This window comes from Aspergillus ibericus (genome assembly GCF_003184845.1).
Source record: "Aspergillus ibericus CBS 121593 unplaced genomic scaffold BO80scaffold_41, whole genome shotgun sequence".
Classification (NCBI taxonomy): domain Eukaryota; kingdom Fungi; phylum Ascomycota; class Eurotiomycetes; order Eurotiales; family Aspergillaceae; genus Aspergillus; species Aspergillus ibericus.
This window is the reverse complement of record NW_020292139.1, coordinates 63,264-85,712: the sequence shown is the minus strand read 5'-3', so window position 1 is coordinate 85,712 and position 22,449 is coordinate 63,264. Positions and strand designations below refer to the sequence as shown.

General features: G+C 53.5%; 6 protein-coding genes across 6 annotated transcripts; 3 read left to right on the top strand and 3 right to left on the bottom strand.

Annotated features, from left to right (window-relative positions):
- Positions 1–2,313: 2,313 nt before the first annotated feature.
- BO80DRAFT_413766 (uncharacterized protein) lies at positions 2,314–3,102 on the top strand (the record flags this gene model as incomplete). The annotated part of the gene is made up of 2 exons (XM_025718073.1): positions 2,314–2,548; positions 2,627–3,102. The coding sequence occupies 2 exons, from the start codon at positions 2,314–2,316 to the stop codon at positions 3,100–3,102; spliced, it is 711 nt and encodes a 236-aa protein (XP_025572132.1).
- Positions 3,103–10,951: 7,849 nt separating this feature from the next.
- Positions 10,952–12,576, top strand: BO80DRAFT_427860 (mitochondrial import receptor subunit). The gene is made up of 3 exons (XM_025720119.1): positions 10,952–11,140; positions 11,234–11,372; positions 11,445–12,576. Exons 1-3 carry the CDS (start codon positions 10,990–10,992, stop codon positions 12,442–12,444), a joined length of 1,290 nt encoding a protein of 429 aa, XP_025572131.1. The 5' UTR covers positions 10,952–10,989; the 3' UTR covers positions 12,445–12,576.
- Positions 12,577–13,684: 1,108 nt separating this feature from the next.
- On the bottom strand, positions 13,685–15,236 carry aspf4 (allergen Asp F4). Its single transcript, XM_025720118.1, has one exon. The coding sequence runs from the start codon at positions 14,875–14,877 to the stop codon at positions 13,873–13,875; it is 1,005 nt and encodes a 334-aa protein (XP_025572130.1). The 5' UTR covers positions 14,878–15,236; the 3' UTR covers positions 13,685–13,872.
- Positions 15,237–16,888: 1,652 nt separating this feature from the next.
- BO80DRAFT_181243 (isocitrate lyase/PEP mutase family protein) lies at positions 16,889–18,081 on the bottom strand. The gene is made up of 2 exons (XM_025714020.1): positions 17,842–18,081; positions 16,889–17,771 (listed from the first exon to the last, which is right to left on the bottom strand). The coding sequence occupies exons 1-2, from the start codon at positions 17,974–17,976 to the stop codon at positions 16,995–16,997; spliced, it is 912 nt and encodes a 303-aa protein (XP_025572129.1). The 5' UTR covers positions 17,977–18,081; the 3' UTR covers positions 16,889–16,994.
- Positions 18,082–18,430: 349 nt separating this feature from the next.
- hosA (histone deacetylase HOS2) lies at positions 18,431–20,331 on the top strand. The gene has a single exon (XM_025714021.1). The coding sequence runs from the start codon at positions 18,618–18,620 to the stop codon at positions 20,070–20,072; it is 1,455 nt and encodes a 484-aa protein (XP_025572128.1). The 5' UTR covers positions 18,431–18,617; the 3' UTR covers positions 20,073–20,331.
- A 549-nt stretch (positions 20,332–20,880) lies between these two features.
- On the bottom strand, positions 20,881–22,163 carry ssuA (RNA polymerase II subunit A C-terminal domain phosphatase). Its single transcript, XM_025720117.1, has one exon. It carries the CDS (start codon positions 21,784–21,786, stop codon positions 20,923–20,925), a length of 864 nt encoding a protein of 287 aa, XP_025572127.1. The 5' UTR covers positions 21,787–22,163; the 3' UTR covers positions 20,881–20,922.
- Between the last annotated feature and the right edge of the window lie 286 nt (positions 22,164–22,449).

Genomic DNA, 22,449 nt, shown 5'->3' with positions numbered 1-22,449 from the left:
TCATCGTAGTCCAGAAGATTGGAAGCAGCCAGGCTTGCTTCGTACTCGCGATATACCTGGACAAACTCTCTCTGCTCGAGGACCTTTGAGTTCTTGCTCAGCTTTGCAGCCGTCTCATCCGGGCTGACGCCATGGGCTTTCTGATGGGAGATTCTTGCTCTGGCTGCGTTGGGCTGGATTCCGACCTGCAGTCGCTTGACAATCCTCTGCAGGTGTCAGTACATAGACAAGACGAAGTGATATTGGAACTTACCTTGATAATTGCCAAAGTATCCCCCGAATCTGCAATGCCGAACCCCTTCTTCAGCCCGATTAAATACCCATACGTCACCAGATATCGTCGACAAATCGAATGAAACGTCCCCAGAACCAGCTTCCTTTGCAATTCATCGCCAATCAATCTGGCCAACCGCTCTCTCATCTCCCGGCTGGCTTTGATCGTAAATGTGCAGCAGATGACATCTTGTGGTCGGTAGCCATGATGCGCGAGGAGGTACGCGACGCGTGCGGTCAGGGTCTTGGTCTTGCCTGAGCCGGGAGGAGCGAGGACCTGGAGGATAGATGCAGGTGATGCTACAGCGGCAGTCTGGGCATAATTGAGACCATCTAGGATGGGATCCATTGCTGGGTATCCATGGGTTGTGATGCTAAGGTCTGAGTTGCGCTATCACTCGGACGCGGGCAATACGCGGTGTCATGTGACAACAGCTTGCGGCTGTCGACATTTGTTTACCACTTTAACGGATGCTGCTTTTCTTAAGCTGTAGTTTTTATAATAGATTTCTTAGTGGTAGCTAATATTTGATAAGTAGCTACCTAGTATCTAATGAAATGAGCCACTCTTGCACCATCGATAAAACAGATACTGGGACAACTATATATTGGAAAGGTATGGACCTTGTCCAATGCTGCCCCTCAGTACTATGTATGCAAAAGCTGACATACGGAGATACTATGATTAGCCGTACAACACCCTGGCTTCTGTCTTGTTAGATTCTCACCTGACAACCATCCACACTTGCAAGTAACCGATGCGGAGTGAGTTCATCTTCCCGCACGGACCAACTGCTCTTCCGCGGGGATTGGCGTCATCTCACCTCACTCCTCCACTCCACCACTACCAAGCGACAGCTGTATCTCTAATCTTCAGCCGTGAATATCAATGCATACTATGACAGTTCATCTCTGGCTTTTTTGCTGTCGTCCGTTCTATGGATTACTCCACTCTCACCCCTCAAATCGACCTCTATATAAACCCTGTGATTCCACATCTGGAACAAGAACTTACTGACGAGACCCGATGACCTTTAGAACCTCCTAGCCTCACCACCCCCACAAGATACCATCAGCCTAGCAAGCCAACATCAGTCTTACCATCCAATATAATCAGACTCAACGACGGACTAGACCACACTCCCATCCGCGCTGCCATCTAACACCACACCAACTATACGGCATGATATCCCAATCACATACCCAGCGATCTTTTCTGGCTACCCAGACACTTGATATATGATCCATACTACCACGACCTCCCTGTGCAGCATTACAACATATCTGGTCTCCTCAAAGACCAACCCTCGAACCAAAATATCCTTATAATCAATCCACACCAAAGCACAACAGGGATACAAACCACAAGCATAAACCCCGCACCAGATGCATACCCGACATGGACGCTCTCAACATCCAGAAGACATACACTATCACGCCATATACGCTTCAAAGACCCCCCCCCGATATCTATATGCAGTTAGAATCCATATCCCCAAGGATAAGATCGATAAAAATAACCCGCAGATAGAACCTATCAGTAGGATATCAATCGCAACTGCTTGAGTAGCCGATCAATATCATGCGATACTTACATATCTCCCGTACCCCGTACATAGCAGTACATGCAGGGTTCACTTCACCTACTATGCAGTATGCAAACATCACCCAACACCCACCGCAACTATACAAATCCCGACCTAGCACATACACTACCCACCAGCCACACGTATATTATGTATACCTCCCGCATAAATCATACGATGTCCAAGCGTAATCCCATACTGTATGTAGGTCCTATGTAGTACTCATATGTACCTAAGCTCCCCGCGTAGCACAAGCACAGCGGAGCTCTTCCCGGCTCCCGCCGCCTGGCTTGGCACCCCAAGCTCCGGGGTAACGTCACGCCTTGCCTTGCCTTCACATTCATCCTCCAACATCCTCGCATCATTCACCACGAATATCAGTCCACCGCCACCACATCCTCACAACCCAACTCCTCACGCCACATACACATACAACCCGCCAAATTCCCAACCCATGGCCCCCATCCGCCGCTACCTCCGAATAAGCAAACACACGATCCTCGAATGTCGCATCTACCTCGACAATCCCTCGGACGCACGCTGGCTCCTCAACACGCGCGTCGCGGACCCGGTCCTCCCCCGGATATTTGCCGCGATTCGGCCGCTGGTTCGGTTGAAGTTGAGGGAGGAGAGTGAGCGGGTGATGGCGAGGAAGAAGGGGGGTGTTACTAAGGATGTTGTTTCGGATGGTGAGTTTTCTTTGGTTTATGTTTGGGGGTGGGGTGGGGGATATGGGTTTGGGGAAAAGCTGACGAGTGTATCTGTAGAGGATTTCGAGGTGGCGTTGTTTCTGAGAGAGTCGAGGACGAGACATTCGTTGCTTACGAGGGAGAAGGAGTTTGGGGAGGGAGGGGGTGGGAAGGGGAAGGCAGTTGGAGGGGAGATCCTCATTGAGAGTGATGAGGAGGGATCAGAGGTGCAGATGCAGAATATCCCGCATGCGAGTGATGTTCATCATGATACTGGGAGCGGGAACAAAAGGCAGCAAGAGGCAGATGACTCGCCGGATAGGCAGCGCGGATCGAAGCGGAGAAAGGATGAGTTACAGGCAGCGGATGAGGAGGACAAGAAGATGCGCTTCAGGACGAATTACGAGGGATTCAATATCTATGGTTGGGTACTGTGTCTGCTGGTCACTCGGAAAGGGGACAGAGCTGAAACCAAGGCATCGGAGCCGGGTCGGCAGGTTCTGATGGAGGAATGGATCTCTACGCAGGCTCAGGGTGATCTGCCCGAGGAATGAGCGGCCTCAATGCATCGCAGCTGCGAAGGCAGCCAGGGATGAATCTCACTCGGCCGCGTGACAAGGATGCTTCATCGTAAATGATGCAACTGTCAGGCAACCAGATCGTTCGATTCCTGCATAACATGATGTGGCTCAACGGTGCAACATCACGAGTGCAGATTGCTTGTGCGCGTGATACAGGCAAATGCATCCGATCGTCCTGAATGCGCTGGGTAAATTGCTGTGCCACCTGGTACAATGGCGGCCCGTCTGGACAAGCAGCCGAGTCGAGACCAAACGTTCCAAAACATTCTAGTTGTTGTCCAGTAAGGGGCGAAACAGTGGTGTGCGACGGTCTGACTCGAAGGGTGGTCGTGGTCTGGATTGAGTTCTGTGTAACGCCCGGTCCCAAGCACTGCACCCGACCCAGGGACTGATGTTTCGCTGTTCCGATCTGCGGTGTAGGCAACGGTGCAATTGGTCCGGTTTGCTATACTCACTCAGTTTCGCCGAGAATTTTGCGACCACTCGCCGTTAAAGGGACTGATGCCACACGCTGCGCCTGCAGCAAGTACATATGCGAGGATCATTTAGACTTCCGGCTTGCCTGCATAAGCTATGATCCTGACGCATAACATACTGATGTGCAGGGGGTGTTTCATGTGAGCTGGATTGACAGCTCGATTCCGTGCTATATCTGAAAATCAGGAACAAAACGGTGTTTGGGATTGACCTAGCAGACGCGTTCAACGTAGTCCATTGCCGTGCCAAGCCAGGGAGGACCGAGATAATGCCGTTTCGTTTATTTTTCCCAACCCAAGAATAGATCCGAGCGTCGCCGTTTTCTTTCAGAGGCTCCTATCCGGCCGGTTGCGGAGATACCCCCCAAAGCAATTGGATGCGATGGGCCAGGAATCAAGAACCAGGAATTAATAAGCCCGGAAGATCAAGCAAACCCCGACCTGCATGGGGTCCAATGGAGTAATCGAATTTTGACGTCAGTCGAGCGAGACAACGGCAGGTCCAAACAAAAAATTTTCTGGTTCGGGTGTGGATGTCGCTTCGTGGCGCCCAACTAAGGTAGTGGGCGGAGTTCTCCGTACTGTGGAGTAGTACTGACCGATAAAAACGAAATTGTTCCACGGGAGAACCGGCATTCTTCGATTCGATAGATGTAGATGTTCTATAGCGATTCTAGCTGCTGGATGGTTTCCAAATCAGGCAGGGGACCGCGAGGAGAATCGTAGCAAGATTGGGACATCCAAAGTCTGTTCGGTGTTGCTTGAGGGCTCGACAGGAAATTATCGATAGCCGCCCGTGGGATTTGATGCGGGGTTCAAAGGATTGGCCGAACCATAGGGGTTGTCGAAAATCATGATCATCCTGACCCTAGTAGGGATGAGATGCCGCTCACTGCTGACCACGCACGGCACCAGGAAGTGGTCCCTCCGATGTATAGCCCAAAGGAGGGAAAGTGAGGTCGTACAATCGCCTAACAGCCGTCCGTGTCAGGGTAGATGCAATTAGATGAGCGGTGTTTCCAGTGCTAGATACTGTAACTGCTCAATCAACAGAGCCAGTGGGAAGTGGAAACCGTGCAGTGGACCACACGCTTGGCGCCAGGAGACTCGTTCATAATTAGTCGAATTAGTGGCCTTTAGCCCCGAATTAGCGACTTAGCGGCGCGAATGTTGGGAGGACGAAACCTGTGGGCGACACCGCGCAACTAAGGAGCGGTGAACCATGGGTTGCGACGGTTTCTGGAAGGACTGGTACCATTCCACAGAGCGGAGAATTTCCCTGATGTTGATCTTCACGACGGAGTCTGCTGCGGATTCCGATCTTGCCCACATCGGCGTGGGCAGACTCCCGCAGTCGGACTATTGAGTCTTGCAGCATGGAGGCGTCACGGTGATTGTGATAGTCGCGGATGCAGTGGGATGCATAGTACCTGCATTAACCCATTGCTGGGTTACATCCAATAACCCCAGGAACCGGCCGGAGGCTGGCAATGCCCAGGATATAAGGGCGGGAGACAAAGAAGTATGACAAAGGCTAAGTAAGTGCGCTATGGTCCCCACTCTGTACGGAGTACACGATAAACAACCTCCAGCATCGGCAGCTGCCTACTGCCTAGCACAGGAGGATTGAACTGTCGAGTTTACCGAGGAGTGATTTACGCTGCCTCCGCATCCAAACCGGCCCTTGCTGTGATCGGGTGTCCACCTCACCAACGGCGCGGAATGAACTCCCCCAACAGTGGGGATCTCATTTCGTTCACTTGGAACAAGGCTCCACCCTGTCAAGTTCTGTTCCTGCCATGTGTTTTTTGGCCCTCTGCCCCAGTGTGTCCCAAACCGACCGAAGCCATGTGACCTGGCATCGAGGTGGCGATGAGGTCGATAGGATCCAGATGGCGCCAGGAACCGGTTTGATGAAAGTGGTACCTAATGGGAATGATTTGCCGGAAGGACGCGGAATCCGTTGCGTCAGGCGTCCATCACCACCACTGCCCGCGTCAAAAATTGAATACGTAGCAGCCATGAATGATATCGGGAGTCATGCAGGCCAGGCGCTAACAGCGACGCTGCAGCACACTACGCCCAAGGAGTCAGTCGTTGAGGAATGGAGGAGTTAGGCGCCGACCTAGCGGCGTGGGGACGGAGGATGGGTACACTAAAGACTTACTGAGGACGGAGGAATGAAAGCGACGCGAGAACGCAACCCGCATCTCGATGGATCGACCGATGAGTCGATGCTGCGGGCGATTGACGTGCAGGATCAACGTTTCTCCCTTCCAGTTTGCTGCAGATGATCCGGCGTGTCGCCCATCCTCATTAGCAGCATGCGACTAGTCTAGTGTTGTTACTTGAGGGTGCTCCGTACCCAGTAGTGGCACGCCAGGGATCCCTGGGATCAGATTGGTCGATCCCGGATGGCTCCAGGAACTAAAGTGAATCAAATCAAGTCAAATCAAATGAAATCAAGAAATGTAGCCAGAGGAGTGTTGCATCGCATAAGGCTAGTGATAGTTCCTCAGGCGGGAGCGACGAGACGGGATCTCCAGCAGTCCCGCGGGTATCGATGGCTGGTATGGTATGGTATGAGGGAGGGCCTGTAATTACGATAATCCTCACACTTCCCGACGAGAACATCGCCAATGCCAGGCAAGGGACAGCCGCCACAATGGATGGACGAGGCTGTCAGCCGGCATCTCCGTCCATTGGAAGCGCACGGGACTGCCAGACTCCAATCGCTTTCCGAAAACCTTGGGAAGAATGGCAGGATGGCTGACAGGCAGTCCGTCGAACTCAACCACTCCCTCAGCCGCGCGGAGGGCGACAATCCCAGTCCGAGAGCTCGGACAATACGAACGCAGGTACAAGGTAGGAACTAAACCACCTGCAAGGAGCAATTTGGCTGTCGTTGGTGGGCGTAACCCCCGAGATCCGGCTCATTTCTGGGTGCGTGATGGTGATCAGCCCCTGAAACACGCTTCCAGAGGCGAACTGGAACTGGCAAGAGAACACTTGAGGACACGCCATCGGAATTGGTGGGTGTGTATCTTTAGGTTGCGGCTACCCCGTTGGCTGCGACACAGCTGCCGCCCTGTCCAGATGAAACGACCTGTCATTCTTCCTTTCTGATCGAACCCCTGACCCGGCTGCAAGGAAGGACACAGGTCTTTCCACTTCCGTCCCAGACGAGGACCATTCAGCTCGGTCGGTGGTCTCACTCAGCCAGCATGGCTCACAAAAACGGCCGACTACGCCTGAACCGAAAGCCTAAAGGATGACCACAACGGGAGCCGTGGTGGCTTGGATGCTGATTACTCGATAGGTCCGCAGGTCCCGACACTCTGGCTGGAGCTAGGATCTTCCCCTCTCGGGGGGAGTCTGTGTGTCTGGAGGGTGAGGAGGAGGAATCAAATCACACGCAGCAAGTTTCAGGCGAGCAGCGCAGCAGCCGCGCAGTAGGCTTCGGATCATCCTCCTTGTTCCCTTGTCCTTGTCCCTTGTGGTCTCTTAGGCTCTGCCCCCTCAAAGGATCTACGAACTGGCACGTGTTGGCATGGCTGGACTAGCCCCCAAGCCCGTCAGCCTATCAACCCCCGCGGCGCGTTCTCAGGGATGAGGTTGCCTGAGAACATCCTGGTCGGGATGCGGAGTAAGAGCATCCTCTAAGGCTCTAACGGTGGCATTGATCCCTTGGATTGAGTCATAGATAGCCGGCCCGCTTCGTTTCTTCTTCTTCTTCATCATCCTCGTCGTCCGGCTGGTCGTAATTTACGTAACCCGCCGAAATGACACTAGTGCTAGCTACAGTAATCAGTGGTCACATGGGCAGCGTATCGCTGAGGGGAATTTCACTGATTCTAAAAAGATATTCTAAAAAATGGACGGCTGCCCAGAAGACACAGCCAAGAACGGGGTGTAGAACTCCTCAGTCCTCCGTCGATTGTCCTCCATAGAAACCGGACGATTAACGCTATGGTGGGGCAGGAATGCTTGCCTGGTCCAATTTCGTTGTCTCTAACTTTGCTTTCTAATTTTCTTTTCATGGTAGTACTACGATGTATGTACTCCGTACTACGGGATATGATAATTATTTTTAGAGATGTTGTTTCTCCTTCGCGGCTAACTTTTCTGTTCATTGGCCTTCTTGGGTAAGTCCGGACAAGTGACAGGGACAACTCTGTCAAGTGTCAACCCTCAACAGAGCACCACTGGCACCCATCATAATAAACTCCGGACCTGCGCAGGTTAATTCGACCGGCGGAACCCCAAGGAATTAGGGGAAAAGGGGGAGGCAAACTGCCTCAGCGGTGAAGGGGCATCCGCAGCGGGAGTGGAACAAGAGGAGCTTCTAGAAAATTTCCCTGGGATTTCCCATTGGGGCGAGTCCATCTGGCAGCCCACTGTACGGCACTAGTGTAAGGACGCGGTCAGATTCTGACGTAGTTTGTTTCCTCCTGGCCGGGCGGTGGGGCTCCAGCTCCTGTTCCCGACAGGGGGCTTTTGGCCCTTTTCCATTGGGGCTTTATTCTGGCTGTTTTGGTCTTTTCTTCAAAAAAAAAATTAATTTTAAAATTAAATCAAAGAAATCAAAATAAATCCAAAAGAGAAAAAAAAGACGGCCACAAAAAAGAGGTCCAGCTTCCCCAAGTATATATTAGACGCCCTTCTGACCTCGCTTGTCTTGATCTCTTGTTTCCATTCAACTTCATCGCTCCAAACCAATTCAATTCACCACAACTACTCGCGTGCTACAAGACACCGCATCACTACTACTCTACTACCTCCACCACGCCAACCAACCCTCACCTTTCTACCAACCACATCACCATCATCATGCCTTCCATCGGTGGCTCTGCTTCTCAGTTCCCTCCCTGCCCCGGCCCCCCGCCAAAGGGTCCTCTCCCTCCGCTCCCCAAATAAACAATGGGCAATCATCGATATGAACTTGACGACCGACAGACTCGACCTCCACCATAGACAGTGACAACGTGGACTGGATCGAGTCTCTCATGACATGGGAGTTGCACACCTTTCGGCATGGTTAATCAATCACGATTTCGTTTTGGGTCTCACACTACGGCTTTCCTCTATTCCACATACACCATTTATTCCCCATCATCATCTCTTCGGATCTTTCGGACTTTCAATCTTGCCTACCCCGACACATGAAACTCGTCTCATGGCCGGTGTTTTAATCCTTCTTACCATTCTCCGGGCACAAGCGCAGGCGCTCTGCTCCCCTTTTCTCCAATGATACAACACCCACGCTTTGATACTTGCAGCAGCTCACGCGGCTGTGGAGCAGCGGGCCCTATGGCCATGCAGGGGGGAACCACATGCAAACAAACCCCGAGTCATGATGTTATCATTTGCCATCGACTCCCCCCACCCGCCTTGTCAGCTTTTCAAACCCCGCAAGAGAGTGATGACGACGAGACTCTCGAGCATTCGGTTTCATGTGGAAGTCCCTCAGCCAACCCCAGTGAAGTATGGGGGGATTGCGCGATCTCCACCGATGTCAATGCGTGGTTCGGACACCCAGGGTTCGTTTTGCGGATGGTTCCGACAATTACTTAATCACGTTTCTTTCTTTCTTTTTTTCCTCTTTCAGTCATGTGTACCATCTTTGCTTGTTCTCATCATTATCGGGGTCTGAGCTTTTTCATTCTGAATCGACGGCATGTATAATAGACTTAATATACCCAACGGCATCGCATTTGCCTGCGCTTTGAATAATGAGATTATTTCCATTCTAATCATATTTCTGTGCTACTAGACTACTCCGTAGACAAACTGGAACTACACATCTTCTGACGGCTGCATCTGAGTAACTGACCGCGGGGGAAGCCCAAGGATCTGCGGACAGCAACAGCGGGCAACGGTGGCAGCCCAGCAGGGATGCCGAATCAATAGCGCTCCGATCCCCTGTCCCTCCCTCTAGCGCCGGTCCTGTCTGGCGCCTGTACAATGCATGTAGCGCGCTGGATTGAGTAATCAGATAGCGGCATTTAACCAGACGATGACTCGATCATACGGTGATCCAAGCGAGGAATCCTCCGCCTCCCGCGTCTCTTATCGGGGGGGTTAGCAACGAGTATTGCTTTTTGCATGCCCAGTCAGGAAACAATAGTCTGGAGGGGACATCCATTCATCCTGGCTGCGGCCCGTGTGGCGCACCTGATACGACGGCTCTCTTAGTGGACTACCAAGTACTCCGTACTCCGTATTTCAGTGCTAATCAGTAATCACTAGGCATAGTAGATAAGTTGTTCCCCCCAGGAATCTAATCTTGTAACCCGCCAAGCAAACCACATTCACCTGCATTGCATATGTAGGAGCCAAGCCCATGCCCTGCCAGGGCCCAATACCAGTGGTCAGTGGTCACTGGATGGATGCGGATATCTTGACGATCATGATAAGCCGATAATGATGTTATCGTCGACCTCCTCCTCCTCCTCCTCCTCCTCCTCCTCAGTCGTGGCCCGGCCCACCTACTGCTTCTGCCTTGATTGCAGGCGTGCAGCTCTGCAGCCTGCCTTGTTTTGCGTTCGTTTCTCTTACATCTGCTTTAGTCCGAGTGTCCGATCGCAGGTCAACTGACCCGGTGGTACCTGGCTGAGCCAGCTCTCACTCTCACCTTATCCGGTCGTTTTCCGTAAGCAGGGACTGAGCGTTAGACCGGGGGGGGGAAGGGAGCCGAACGTCATGCCATGTGCTTGCTGAATTGGCTGGTAGTGGTGGAAGACTGAAATTAAGTCGGCCAGCGCCAAGGGGGTGCGGCGTCTGTCATCTCATTTCATTCCTGGCATTCTGCAGACTTTCGTTACTACTATAGTAGAGCTGGTGGTCGTGAACTAGTGTAGTGGCTGGTGAGAGTAATTCCGTAGTCAGTATAGCTCTGGTCTAGGGCTATGCTATGCTATCATCTCATCGCTGCCTGTCGGATCTGATCGAAAATCGCTCATACTCGACCATCTAAAGAGGGGTTGACCGCTGAAACCACCGCATGGATTAATAATTTACCTGAGAAAGACACGAAAATGGATGACCCCATCGAACCTGGAATGACATCCCAACCCCGAGGGAATTACTGTATCTGTTGCACTGGCCAGTCGCACCAGCCACTTGCTACCACCACTACTATCAACTATGTATCTAGTCTAGCAAACTCAATGAGGAAGACTGCGTGGATGGATCCACTTACAACCAAGTACCTAATGAAGGGCGATTCCCCATTACGGTAAACGGTAACCCCCTTCTGGCTGGCTCCATAGTTGCCTGTCGGCCTGAGGCGCCCAGCGCGTCGGAGAGGTTCTCCCACGTGATTCGCACCCGTCGAACAACGCAACCTCCATCTGTTTGGGCCTTCGCCGCAACGATCGAAAAGATGGTTCTGGAACTTCATGTTTGGGGTCCGGCCTTTTCCTTGCCATCTATTGATGCGCAATGTCTCGCCGCCATCGCTTATCTCTCCCTGACCCTGCCCCAGGATGCTTGGGTGCTTGTCGCAAGCAGTGATCCTTCCGTGTCCCCGACTTGTATGTTTTGCGGTTTATTCTCCGAGTTCTAGCCTGGTCCCTGCGTGGATGTTATAGGCGTATGTGCGCGTGGACTAATTCCCTCATTGCTAGGCGAATTGCCGGCCCTCAAAAATGACTCAACTTGGGTGAGCCGGTTCCGGAATATCGTCGATTACTTGCGGCAATACTCCAACGGCGAATGGGACTTGGATCAGAATCTCACTGGGCTGGAAAAGGCAGACAACATTGCGTATGCTCTACCCTTGGAACTAATAACGAAAAACATGCGATAGCAAGGAATACATCTAACTGATCATGACAGCTTCTCCGCCTTCCTCGAATCCCGCGCCCAATCCCTTCTCGACCTCTCCCTCTACGTCACCAGCCAGAACTACTACAACAGCACCTCCCCCTCCTACGGCGCCATCCTCCAATGGCCCAACCAATGGATCCTGCCTCCGAAAATTCATACCGCCGCGAAAGACCGCACCGAGCATCTCGGCCTCTCCTCCTTGGATCTGGACGCCATCGAAGAGCAGCGGAAACGTGAGCACTCGGCCGCCGTCGCAGCGGGCCACGTCCCCAAGAACCTCATCCCCCGGCCACGCGACACCGTCTCGTCTCTGCTGGGCAAGACATCGCAGCAGAACCAGTTCAAGCTGGAGGCGTTGACAGCGGAACTGTTCGAGCCACTGGAGGAGATTCTCGGCGACAAGAAGTACTTCCTACACATGAGCGAGGGTGGCCCGACGAGTCTGGATTGTCTGGCATTGGGGTATCTGAGTCTGGCGCTTGTGCCGGAGCTGCCCCACCCATGGTTGCGGGATGCGATGCGGAACAAGGCACCCTTCGTGACGGCGTACACGGAGCGACAGAGGCAGAAGATCTTTGGCATTGTGAACGTCGAACATGCGCTTTCGCCGAACAGTGCGAAGAGATCCTCATCGATCCTCCCCTGGCAGGTGCCGCAACGGGCCCGACTGGCTACAGTTAGCAGCACGCTGTACAACACTCTCGCCGATGCAATTCCAGTCTGGAAGGACATTCGAATGCACCGTCGCATCAAGGATGAAATTGAAGAAAACTCTGAAATCGCCGGCATTGAGCGGCGGATGTTGTCAATCGTCGCGGACACATGGACGAAGGATGTTTGGTTATCGGTTGGCACTGTGGTGGGAGGGATTGCGGCTTTGGCTGGGTACCTGGTGTGGAATTCATCGGGGGGAGAAGTAGAGTATGAGGATGGAGATGAAGATGATGAATTGCAGTTTACACTTCCCGATCAACCCATGCAGGTTGGTGATATGCTTGCGGGGCTGTAATGTATATTAGATATTCCTTTTTATCCTATCTTTATGTTTTTCTCGACATGTACAATGAATTACTGATAATATCCAGATTATTCAACAGTGTCTAGATATAGAGGCGACCAGCCAGGCACCATTCAGAATGAGTCTACGCACATTTCATACTATCTATCCCTAATTCACCCTTCCATACCAACATACCCCCTTGTATACCCCTACCCACCTACCAACAATCCAACCCGTCAATCCAATCCTATTCAACCATCCCAAACACAATCTCAGTACAGAGTACTATACACAACATAAAACCCACCCCTCACACCTCTTCTCACCTCACTAACACTACCAAAGAAACCCAAAGTATACTTTCTCCACAAACCCAAACACAGACCCAGACACAAACACAAGCTAAACAGGCCAGTCGCCAGGCAGCGAGACGGTTAGATACATAGAGTAACGCTGGACATCAGTGAACCAAGCGGGGACGCTGATGGTGACGTTGGAGACGGGAAGCTTCAGGAGTAAACTAAACTAACTAACCCCATCAGCACCTACCTAGTTGTATTGAGTTCCTGGATTAACTGTTGATGTGTTTGGTTGGTCATAATATGTTCGAGGCATTAATTAGGGGTAGATGTCCTTTCTAAGCGCGCGCGCGCGCGCGCGAGAGAGAGAGAGTGTGTGGATGTGTATGTATATGGGCGAGCGAATGACCCAATCCGAGGAAAACCTGGGAAATGAGACATGAGCGATGGATGAGATACGGTTATAGGTCCGTACCTCCAGTAAATTGGAAACAAGCAACATATCTTGTTGAGTAGACACGTAGATACGTATATCTTGAAACCTCGTGGGCCTGGATGGAGGTATGTATATACATAGTCTGTAAGAAGTACTCAGTACATCGTCTGAATTGGATAGGTATATGATTGTTGTTGTGATTCCTGAATTCATATGATGTGTTCTCAAGGGGATAGATGATGTATACATGGTCTGGTTCTAGATGCTGATCTATTTGATCCTTGGTGTTTCAACTTTATTGTTCTGTTTACTATATTTTATGTAGTACAAGCGGTCTTGGTATTTGCGTAGCGGGATAGTATCAGTGATCTAGTGTGGTGGGTGGAGTGGGTTTAATATCAACTAGTTTATGGAGATCCGTACTTGATGGGATATGGGTATTAGTGTGCCGGTTACTTAGGAAGACTAAGAGCCAAGTGTATGTATATATTAAGGATACACTGAATAATATTTACTGCAAATCAATCACCGTGGTATATGTAGGTATGTACAATCGAACGTAACAAGCATATTTCAGGGATGGTGTTGCTGTACGGTGAAAAGTATCCCTCACTGCCAGCTGCGAGCAGTCTTGCACCAAACACCCAACCCAAAGGTATCGAAGGAATATCTGAACAGGAAGAAGCAAATCAAACAAGACATCTAAGCGTAGTCGATGCTGACCTGCAGACGGACAGGACCCGCGGACACGGATCCACCGATGCCGTCGGCAGCAGCAAGGGCAGCAGTGTAGGCGTTGATGACGCTGCTGGCCGCGTTGGTGATAGTGGAGCATCCGCTGCCGGTGTGGTCGCAGATCTTCATACCCTGGATCTCCTGGCCAGCGTTCTGGGCCTGGATGGCAGACACGTCCCAGCCGGACCAGCCATCGTTGCTGGTGTTGCCAAAGTCGAATTCACCCCAGGTGCAGGAGTAACCGCCGTACTTGTCGGTGGGGAGCTTGTCACCCTTAGCAGCACCCCAGCCACCCTGGGAGTTGTCATCGAACGCCACGTAGCGAGAGGTACCGGGCTTGACGGTGAGGGTCAGAGCCGAGTGGCCGTACCAGCCGTTGAGACCACCGGTAGGACCGATCTTGTTCCAGAAGACCACGGTCCAGTCGTCCGTCTCGCTGCCGTCAATGCGGATGACGTGCTTGTACTGGCAGGCGTTGCTGGCATCGACCTCGATGATGTTGCTGCCCCAGGGGCTACCGACGTTGCCGGTGTAGTAGATGGCGTCGGTCGTACGCTTGCTCATCGTCGACGCGCCGAAGCCGGCACGAGAGTAATCGCCGTTCGACAGGGTCTGGGACCAGCTGGAGCAAGAGCCAGAAGCCGTGGCCCCGGTGGAGGCACTGGAAGAACTGGCAGCAGTAGGAACAGCCGAGGCAGAAGCGATGACGGAGGTGGCCTCAGACACCAGGGTGGCTTTGGCATCGACCGAGACCTGGGTCACAGCGGCCTCAGCCTCCACGGCGACGGTGGCAGCGAGACCGGACCACTCGTTGACCCAGGAGACCTTTTCACCGTCAATGGTAGCGACGACAACGTCACCGACGGCACGCTTATCGTTGTGGTGGTGGCGGCGCTCATGGCCGTGCAGGCGGGCGACCGTGGAGCCGGCCGCCAGCGCGGTGAGCAGGAGCATGGAATTCTTGAGCTGCATGGTGATGGAGATGGAAGAGATGAATGGTTGGATGGTGGCAGGCAAAACAGAAGGGGTATCACGGCTGTTTATCAACAAGACACGATGGATCAAAGAGAACGTGGATTGCACTGTAGTAAGGAGTGACAATGATGCCTCAACCTGAAAGCAACACACAAAGGAGCGAGGTGTGTTCAGAGGAAGGAGAGCAAAACAGTGCACAAAAGGGAGAGAGAAGGCGCAAGGATGGAAGAACGGGGGGGAGATCCGAAGAATAAAAAGCCAGCGGAAGGCCTGGCCCGGTTCCTGGATGGGCGATGGGCACCTTTCAGTCCATTCAGCGATTCTTTCCTCTGGCTGTGCGCTTTGCAACCCATTCAACCACCGCCATCCGTATCCCAGGCCCCGTAATTGGATTTCATTTAATTAAAAGGGGGGCGATCAGGGGAACACCCGCAGGTGCCGGCTCTGATTGGCTGAGAACCAGCAACGGTTCCTGAGCTTGCCGGTTGGCGCTCGGATGGGCGTCCCTCATTGGTGATAAGCCCCGCCCGGGCGGGCAGTCGAGACTCGGAATCCCTGGATGGGCCCCGCCGATCCTGTTGGCCGTGGTACCGGTACTGTACCTGGTACCTTACAGCAGCATCCGGGATGTACCATGTACCTCACTCAGAGTTCTGCATCGATAGATACTCTGCATACGCTGCAGTCTACACCGTCTCTTGAGTCCGTCGATATGTCGAAACTGGTGAAGCAGACTCGATGCATCACTCGCCAGGAGATCAGGGCTTTGCACGATGGTCGATTGATTAGATGCATGGCGTCCAGTTGGAATGCTGCCCGATCCCAAGAATCCTATGAAGTTAATCGCACTGCTTATTGATACGTCACCCTGGCAATGCGATGGACTATTACTTCTGCCTGATGGTTTACTTTGATACCGACAGGTCACGACACTTCACCTGTGAGGTCATCTCGTCTGCTCCGTATCCCGACCTGGATGCCGGGGAGCCATTGCCACGTCAAGACCCACGTCGGATGGTGACTTGATCCGACAAATTCGATGGTGTCCAGGGGATCCAGGCCAGACCGCGAGCTCGTCCCCAGTCGGCAATATCTAAGACAACTGGCCTGGTGGAAGTTAAACGGTAAGTAGTCTAGGTACTAGGGACTTTGTGGTAGGACTATGTAACGACTTAGTCGTACGGTAATTTCAGTACGAGACTCGCGACTGCAGGACCCTAAGGGTCTTTCCCCTCTGCAGTCCCTGAATGCCACGGCTAAAACCAACCCTGCCGCAGACCCTGAAAGGCCCCCAAATTCAGGGACGCGGCCACACCAACTTTGGCTCCTTTGCATGCCCATGGGCTGCATCCCCAGAGCATACCAACCGACCGGTCGGTATCGAATTCACCGGTCGTCCCATGGACCATCTGGCCAACGGGCCACTAGAGTTTAGAACCGCGACAGTCCGGTAATCTACAGCCCGTGTCCGAGTCCACCGCAACTGTCATTGCCTGTTGTTGGCCCGTGACAAGCGAGACTGGGTAACGATAGTCGGTCTTACCCACCATGGTTCTGTGTCTGCCTGGTTCTGGCCACTGACTGACTGCCTCAGCAGGTTGCTGGTCTGCTCACAGTCGGTTTCTCAAGGGTATGGCATCGTGTCATGCAATTCGGCATATCTACTTCTCCTCACGTAAATAGAGAGCGTTCCTTGGGTCTCTGTTCCATGGATGGCAGCGGAACCAGTTCTGCAGCAGAAATTGCATAAATGATAGTCCGGTCCTCCCTCGACATCAGCCGACATCCCCCCTGATGGCCTGAGCAGCTCCTTTTTGGCCTGGGGCCGTCCAAAATTAGAGCGTTGTTCCAACTTCCCAGCCCTGGATGCTGTCGATTCCTGTTGCGACTCGTCAGCTTCATTTTGGGCCGATGATCCGGGCTGACTCAGCACCTCCTGGCCGGTCCCGTGTCAGCTGATTCTCCAGGATGCTCACCCACTTCTCACGCCAACGTTATGGTTGCCAACAGGCAGATGACTGTGCTTTCCATGTGCTGAACAGATAATTTGATTCTATTTACAGATACATGCTGTAACCTTCATCAGGTTACCAAGTCGATACGGACTAATCCCACTACTGCAGATCCACCCCTCCCTCAAAGGCCGCTCCCCCCGCCTGCGCATCGACCTTCATGCTCTCATCCAGCCCGCACACGCGGAAGAGCATCTGTGGTGTCATTTCCTTGTCCAGCCCCGGGATCCCGTCCTTCTTCAGCTTCTCCATCGCTTCGCGCATCGCGGCACAGGCAGGTCCCAACGCCGCAAATGGAAAGATGATGATCCGGAAGCCCATCTCCTTGGCCTCCGCTGCTGAGATCGACGGTGTGGCTCCATGCTCCACCATGTTCAACAACAACGGCCACGGTGCCAGATCCTGGACCACTTGGCGCGCCATTTCCCGGGACGTGATGCCCTCCAGGAATCCCACATCCGCGCCGGCATCGCGTGCGGCCCGCAGTCGAGCCACACTCTCTTCATAGCCGTGGGTCTGAAGGGAATCCGTCCGAGCAATCACAACGATGTCGCTACCAATCCGCTGTCGTGCCTGCACCGCCGCCCGGATGCGCGTCACGTAGGTATCTTTGTCTACGAGGATCTTGCCGGCCAAATGTCCGCAGCGCTTTGTCTGCACCTGGTCCTCCAGATGGAAGGCGGCTACTCCGGACCGCGAGTATTGCTCGGTTGTGCGCGCGACCATGATGGGGCCGCCGTAGCCGGTGTCTGCATCGGCAATCACGGGAGTGCTAGGGGAGATGTTGGAGATCATTTCGGCGTTGGTGCGCATGTCGTTGAGGGTGCAGATGCCCAAGTCCGCTTGGCCATGGACCGAGGCAGCGGTACCGGCGCCGGTCTGTGGGAGGAATAAGTTGGTTAGCCAGCGTGCCAGGTGACATTGCCGGCAGGTGACATTCGCCACTTACCATGTACAGAGCGTCGAAGCCCACGGAGAGGGCGATGCGGGCCGAGAGTCCATCGTAGACGCCCGGGGCGACGACGAACGACTTGGGGTCTTCAAGAGCCCGTCGAAGGGTGGTGGCAGCAGTTATCATTGGCATGATGTTGGATTGCACAGGCGCAGATGCCGGTCAATATTAGAGGGTTGTACTGGGGTTCGCGATGACGTCGAGACTCGCTGATGTCGACGGGGGATGGTGTTGGCTTTATAGGCTTGGAATTGCGTAGATCCACCACTATCGCCTCACGCAGGCTGTTGACTAGTATCTTGCTTGAGACCCAGACATTCTCCTCTTCCCCACAGGTCTACGTTAACGAAGAATTTCAAGGAGAGCCATGGCAGCCAACCGACATCGGCGGAGGTTAGGTAATCGCTCGGGGATGGTTCGGGATTTGCTCATGACTCGTAGTAGTCGATCCTGTCCGGGCAGTTGATCATCCTGTGTCGGTTGTTGCTGAATAACACGGTGGTGCATGGATTGATTGTATAGACACTCAGTTGCGACCTTGAATCTCCGGTGCAGGCAAGCAGGATCGAGCCCGCGGCCGAGCAGCGCAGGTGATCGTCGGCTTTTTCTGCCGAACTCCAACCTGCAACTCTTCTTCGTCTTCGTCTCCCCGCCACGTCCTTTCGCCTCCACATCTTCCCGCGTACGCAAGCATGATCTGAACTCAGAAGCATCCCTCTTACCGCCAGTCGACCCTCATCTTCCCCCCCGACCATCCCTCGAGATCCGTCCCCATGGCGCGCTCCGCCATTGTCCAAGAATACGCCGCTCCGACCTCCGCGCCCACCTTCTCCGACGACCGCAAAGTCATCCACGAGCGCCAACAGAATAGCATCGCTCGTCCCAATGGCTACCGCGTCTCCTGGCACGCCAACCCCGCCGTCGAACCACACCACTTCGGCCAGTCACATCCTATGAAGCCATGGCGGTTGACCCTCACCAAGCAGCTGGTCATGGCCTACGGCATGCACCATGCGATGGACCTCTACCTGGCGCGCGCAGCCACCTACGAAGAGCTCGCCGAATTTCACAAATCCGACTACCTCGATTTCCTGCAGCAGGTGATGCCCGGTGATATGGAGAATCCTGATCAAACCGAGAACATCGCGCGCTTCAACTTTGGCGACGACTGCCCCATCTTCGACGGTCTCTACAACTACTGCTCCCTCTACGCCGGCGGCACCATCGACGCAGCCCGCAAGCTCTGCAACAACCAGTCGGAGATCGCAATCAACTGGTCCGGTGGCCTGCATCACGCCAAAAAGTCCGAAGCCAGCGGGTTCTGCTACATCAATGACATCGTTCTCGGCATCCTGCAGCTCCTCCGCCTCCACCCGCGCGTCATGTACATTGACATTGACGTCCACCACGGCGACGGCGTCGAGCAAGCCTTCTGGTCCACCGATCGCGTCCTGACCGTCTCCTTCCACAAGTACGACAAGGACAATTTCTTCCCCGGCACCGGTGCACTCGACAGCACGGGGCCGACACACCCACTCAACCCGGGCGCCCACCACTCCGTCAACGTTCCCCTCCACGACGGTATCGACGACGAATCCTACATCCAGCTCTTCCGCGACGTGGTCGGCTCTTGCGTCGACGTCTACCGCCCCGGTGCCATTGTCCTCCAATGCGGTGCCGACTCCCTCGGTTGCGACCGTCTGGGCTGCTTCAATCTCAACGTCGCCGCCCACGGCGCCTGCGTCGCCTACGTCAAAACCTTCAACCTCCCTCTCCTCGTCGTCGGTGGTGGCGGCTACACCCCACGCAACGTCTCCCGCGCCTGGGCTCACGAGACCTCGATCCTCATCGACGCGCAGGACGTGATTGATCCTCACATCCCGGAAACCGTCACCTTCCGCAACCACTTCGGCCCCGACTTCTCCCTCTTCCCGCCACTCTCCGAAATGCGCAAGCTCGAGAACAAGAACCCCCGCACGTACCTAGCCGGCCTCGTGCAATCCATCCGCGAACAACTCCGATACATCCAAGGCGCTCCCAGCGTACAAATGAGCTTCATCCCGCCCGATATTCTCGGTCTCCGCGAAGACACAGAGAAAGAAATCGAAGAGGAAACCGCCATGATGGACGAAGAGCGCGAAGAACGCACCGGCGGAGGTAGTCTCGGGAAAGCAAGTCGCAGGAGAGATTTAGAGCGGGGAGCCGGCCAACGAGCAGAATTCTATTGACCCCCTCCTCTTTCTTCTTTCCTTGATCTTCCTTTCCCTTTCATTGTGAGCTACACGAATCATTTCAGGAGTTGGTCGGTGGTTGGATCTATCAGGCTGGATGGCGTTCATGTTCATATTCATGTTAGGGTTCTGTCTCTCGTAGTTCCATTGTTGTTTCTGAGATGGGGAAGTACATATACAATACCTTCCTAATCCTAGACTAGAAGGATAGGACAATCTTATACCCTTATCCTACACGATACTCTACTTTAAATCCTATGACCGACCCTATAAATACCCACCTGTCCCACACACACACTCTCTTTATCATATCGGCTTTTTTTTTCGAGATCCTAAATAACTACTACCCAGGAAAGAGGCCAGGGTTTAGAATGTGTGAATGGGTTGAGGGATCTGTTCAATTGCTTACTTTAGGCTCGCTCGTTTGGGGTTGGGGCTGCGGTTGGGGTTATCAACATATGAATTGCTATTGTTCCGTTGCTTTCTTGATATTCATCTATCTTTTTTCTTCTTCTTCTTCCTTTTTTTTTTTTTTTTTTTTTTTTTTTTGAGGGGCGGGGGGGAGCAGAAATGGTATGGTATGGTATGTATGGTATGGGATGAGGATGGAGATGGAGATGGAGGGGTCGTTCTTGTATAGATAGTGACCTATTTACTGTGGACGGAGTACTACTACTTGCTTGATGGGCGGAGGTGGGATTGGATCGGGGGTGGGTGGTTATGGGACTTATTTACGGGTGGGTAGGATAGGTAGGATAGAATAGTTGGGTGAGGAATGATCAGATGAAAGCATCCGATTACGGATGAATATTATTGGATGAATCTAACAGATCTAATAAATCTGAAATCAAAGCCAAGCTAACGTCCACAAAGCTGGCAAATGAGGCCATTTCTCCTGCCACTCGGCGAGGATCTCCGGCACGCGGGCATCAAAGTTCCGTCTGGCTTCGCCCATTCCGTTCTCCCAGCCTTCGGAACCAGTGGCCTTCCTCTCCAGGGAGGCGGCTTCGTTCAACCGGTTCGCTAGCTCCAGGATTGCCTTGCCGCCGACCAAGGCTTCCTCGTGGTTATCCTTAATATCCACATTAAAGACATGCACGGGCCGGTTCAGTGGGGAACCCTTGTTCATGAGATCGTCCACCACGGCATCCCAGCACCGCTCCTCGCAGGTGATGATCACGTCGACGACGCCGCCTTCCGTGCCCAGGGCGCCCTTGTCGCCCTTGGAGACGTGGTCGACCCGCGGCTGACCCGGTACCCAGTCCTGGAAGCGCTCCGGGCCCCATTTCAGGTTGCGGTTGCGTTCGAGCATGTTCAGGAGGCCGTTGTTGCGGTACAGACGCTCGTCTTTGGAGTAGAGCTCATCGTACATTTGTGAGTACGAGGTGGTGTTGAAGTTGTAGACGTTGGGTTGGGTGATGGAGGGCCCTGGGAGCCGGACGAGGGAGCCGGTCCCGAAGGAGATCACGGGGAAGGGGCTGGGGGCTGTGGAGAGACGGAGGTGCGCTTCCATGGAGCGGTTCTGGTTGGAAGCGCAGACGGTGCAGAAACGGAGTTTGTAGGACTCCGAATCTGGGGTGGGGGTGGCCTCGTTGGAGGGGGCGGGTTGAGGTTGTTGGGTCCTCATGGTTTCCGGGGGTGGTGGCGGAGGGGGAGGAGGGGAAGGAGTGGTCGCAGTGCCTGCACTGGGGAGTCGGGGATCGTAGGCCATTATGGAGATGTGACCGGAGTCGATGCGGTGAGGTGGTGGGGAGATCGTGAATTGAGTTTGGTGTGGTTTGGGGGGAAATCAAGGAGGCTGAAAGGTGTGTTCGCTTGGGTCCTGTGATGACTACTGACAATTAGAATCGGTGGCAGACGCGACGAGAAACAATGGCAGTGACACAAGCTGTGGTGACAGGGGCAGATTCAGATTGAATGCGTATGTAATTAGGTTTGTCCGCATAATGTGCTCGGACAGCTCCAATATATAGAAGAATTCATCATGCTGCAGGGGAGGGCGGGCTGGAAGCTGGCAGATAGTCGATACATACCTTGGACGAGCCTCGCATCATCTGCAATTCAATAATTACGGGTGGTCTACTGGTGTGGCTGGACGGGTTTGATGAAGGGCCGCAGCCCTGAGGTGACAAAGTGAAGAAGTTTGCCTCGCCGGTTTTCGCGCCGGTTTTGTGGTCATGTGTGCTGACTCAGCCGCCTGCTGCTACGCCCGATTCGGACAGCTTCAACAGCTCGATGCGATGTTTCCAGTGGGAATCGGCCTATTCGGTCGTGTTCCTGGTCTGTCGTGTTCAATGCCCTGCAGCTGTCTTATTGGATTGGCTTGCATTCTTCAGCCGAGAATTAACATGCGGCTCTCTTCACGCCATCCTTG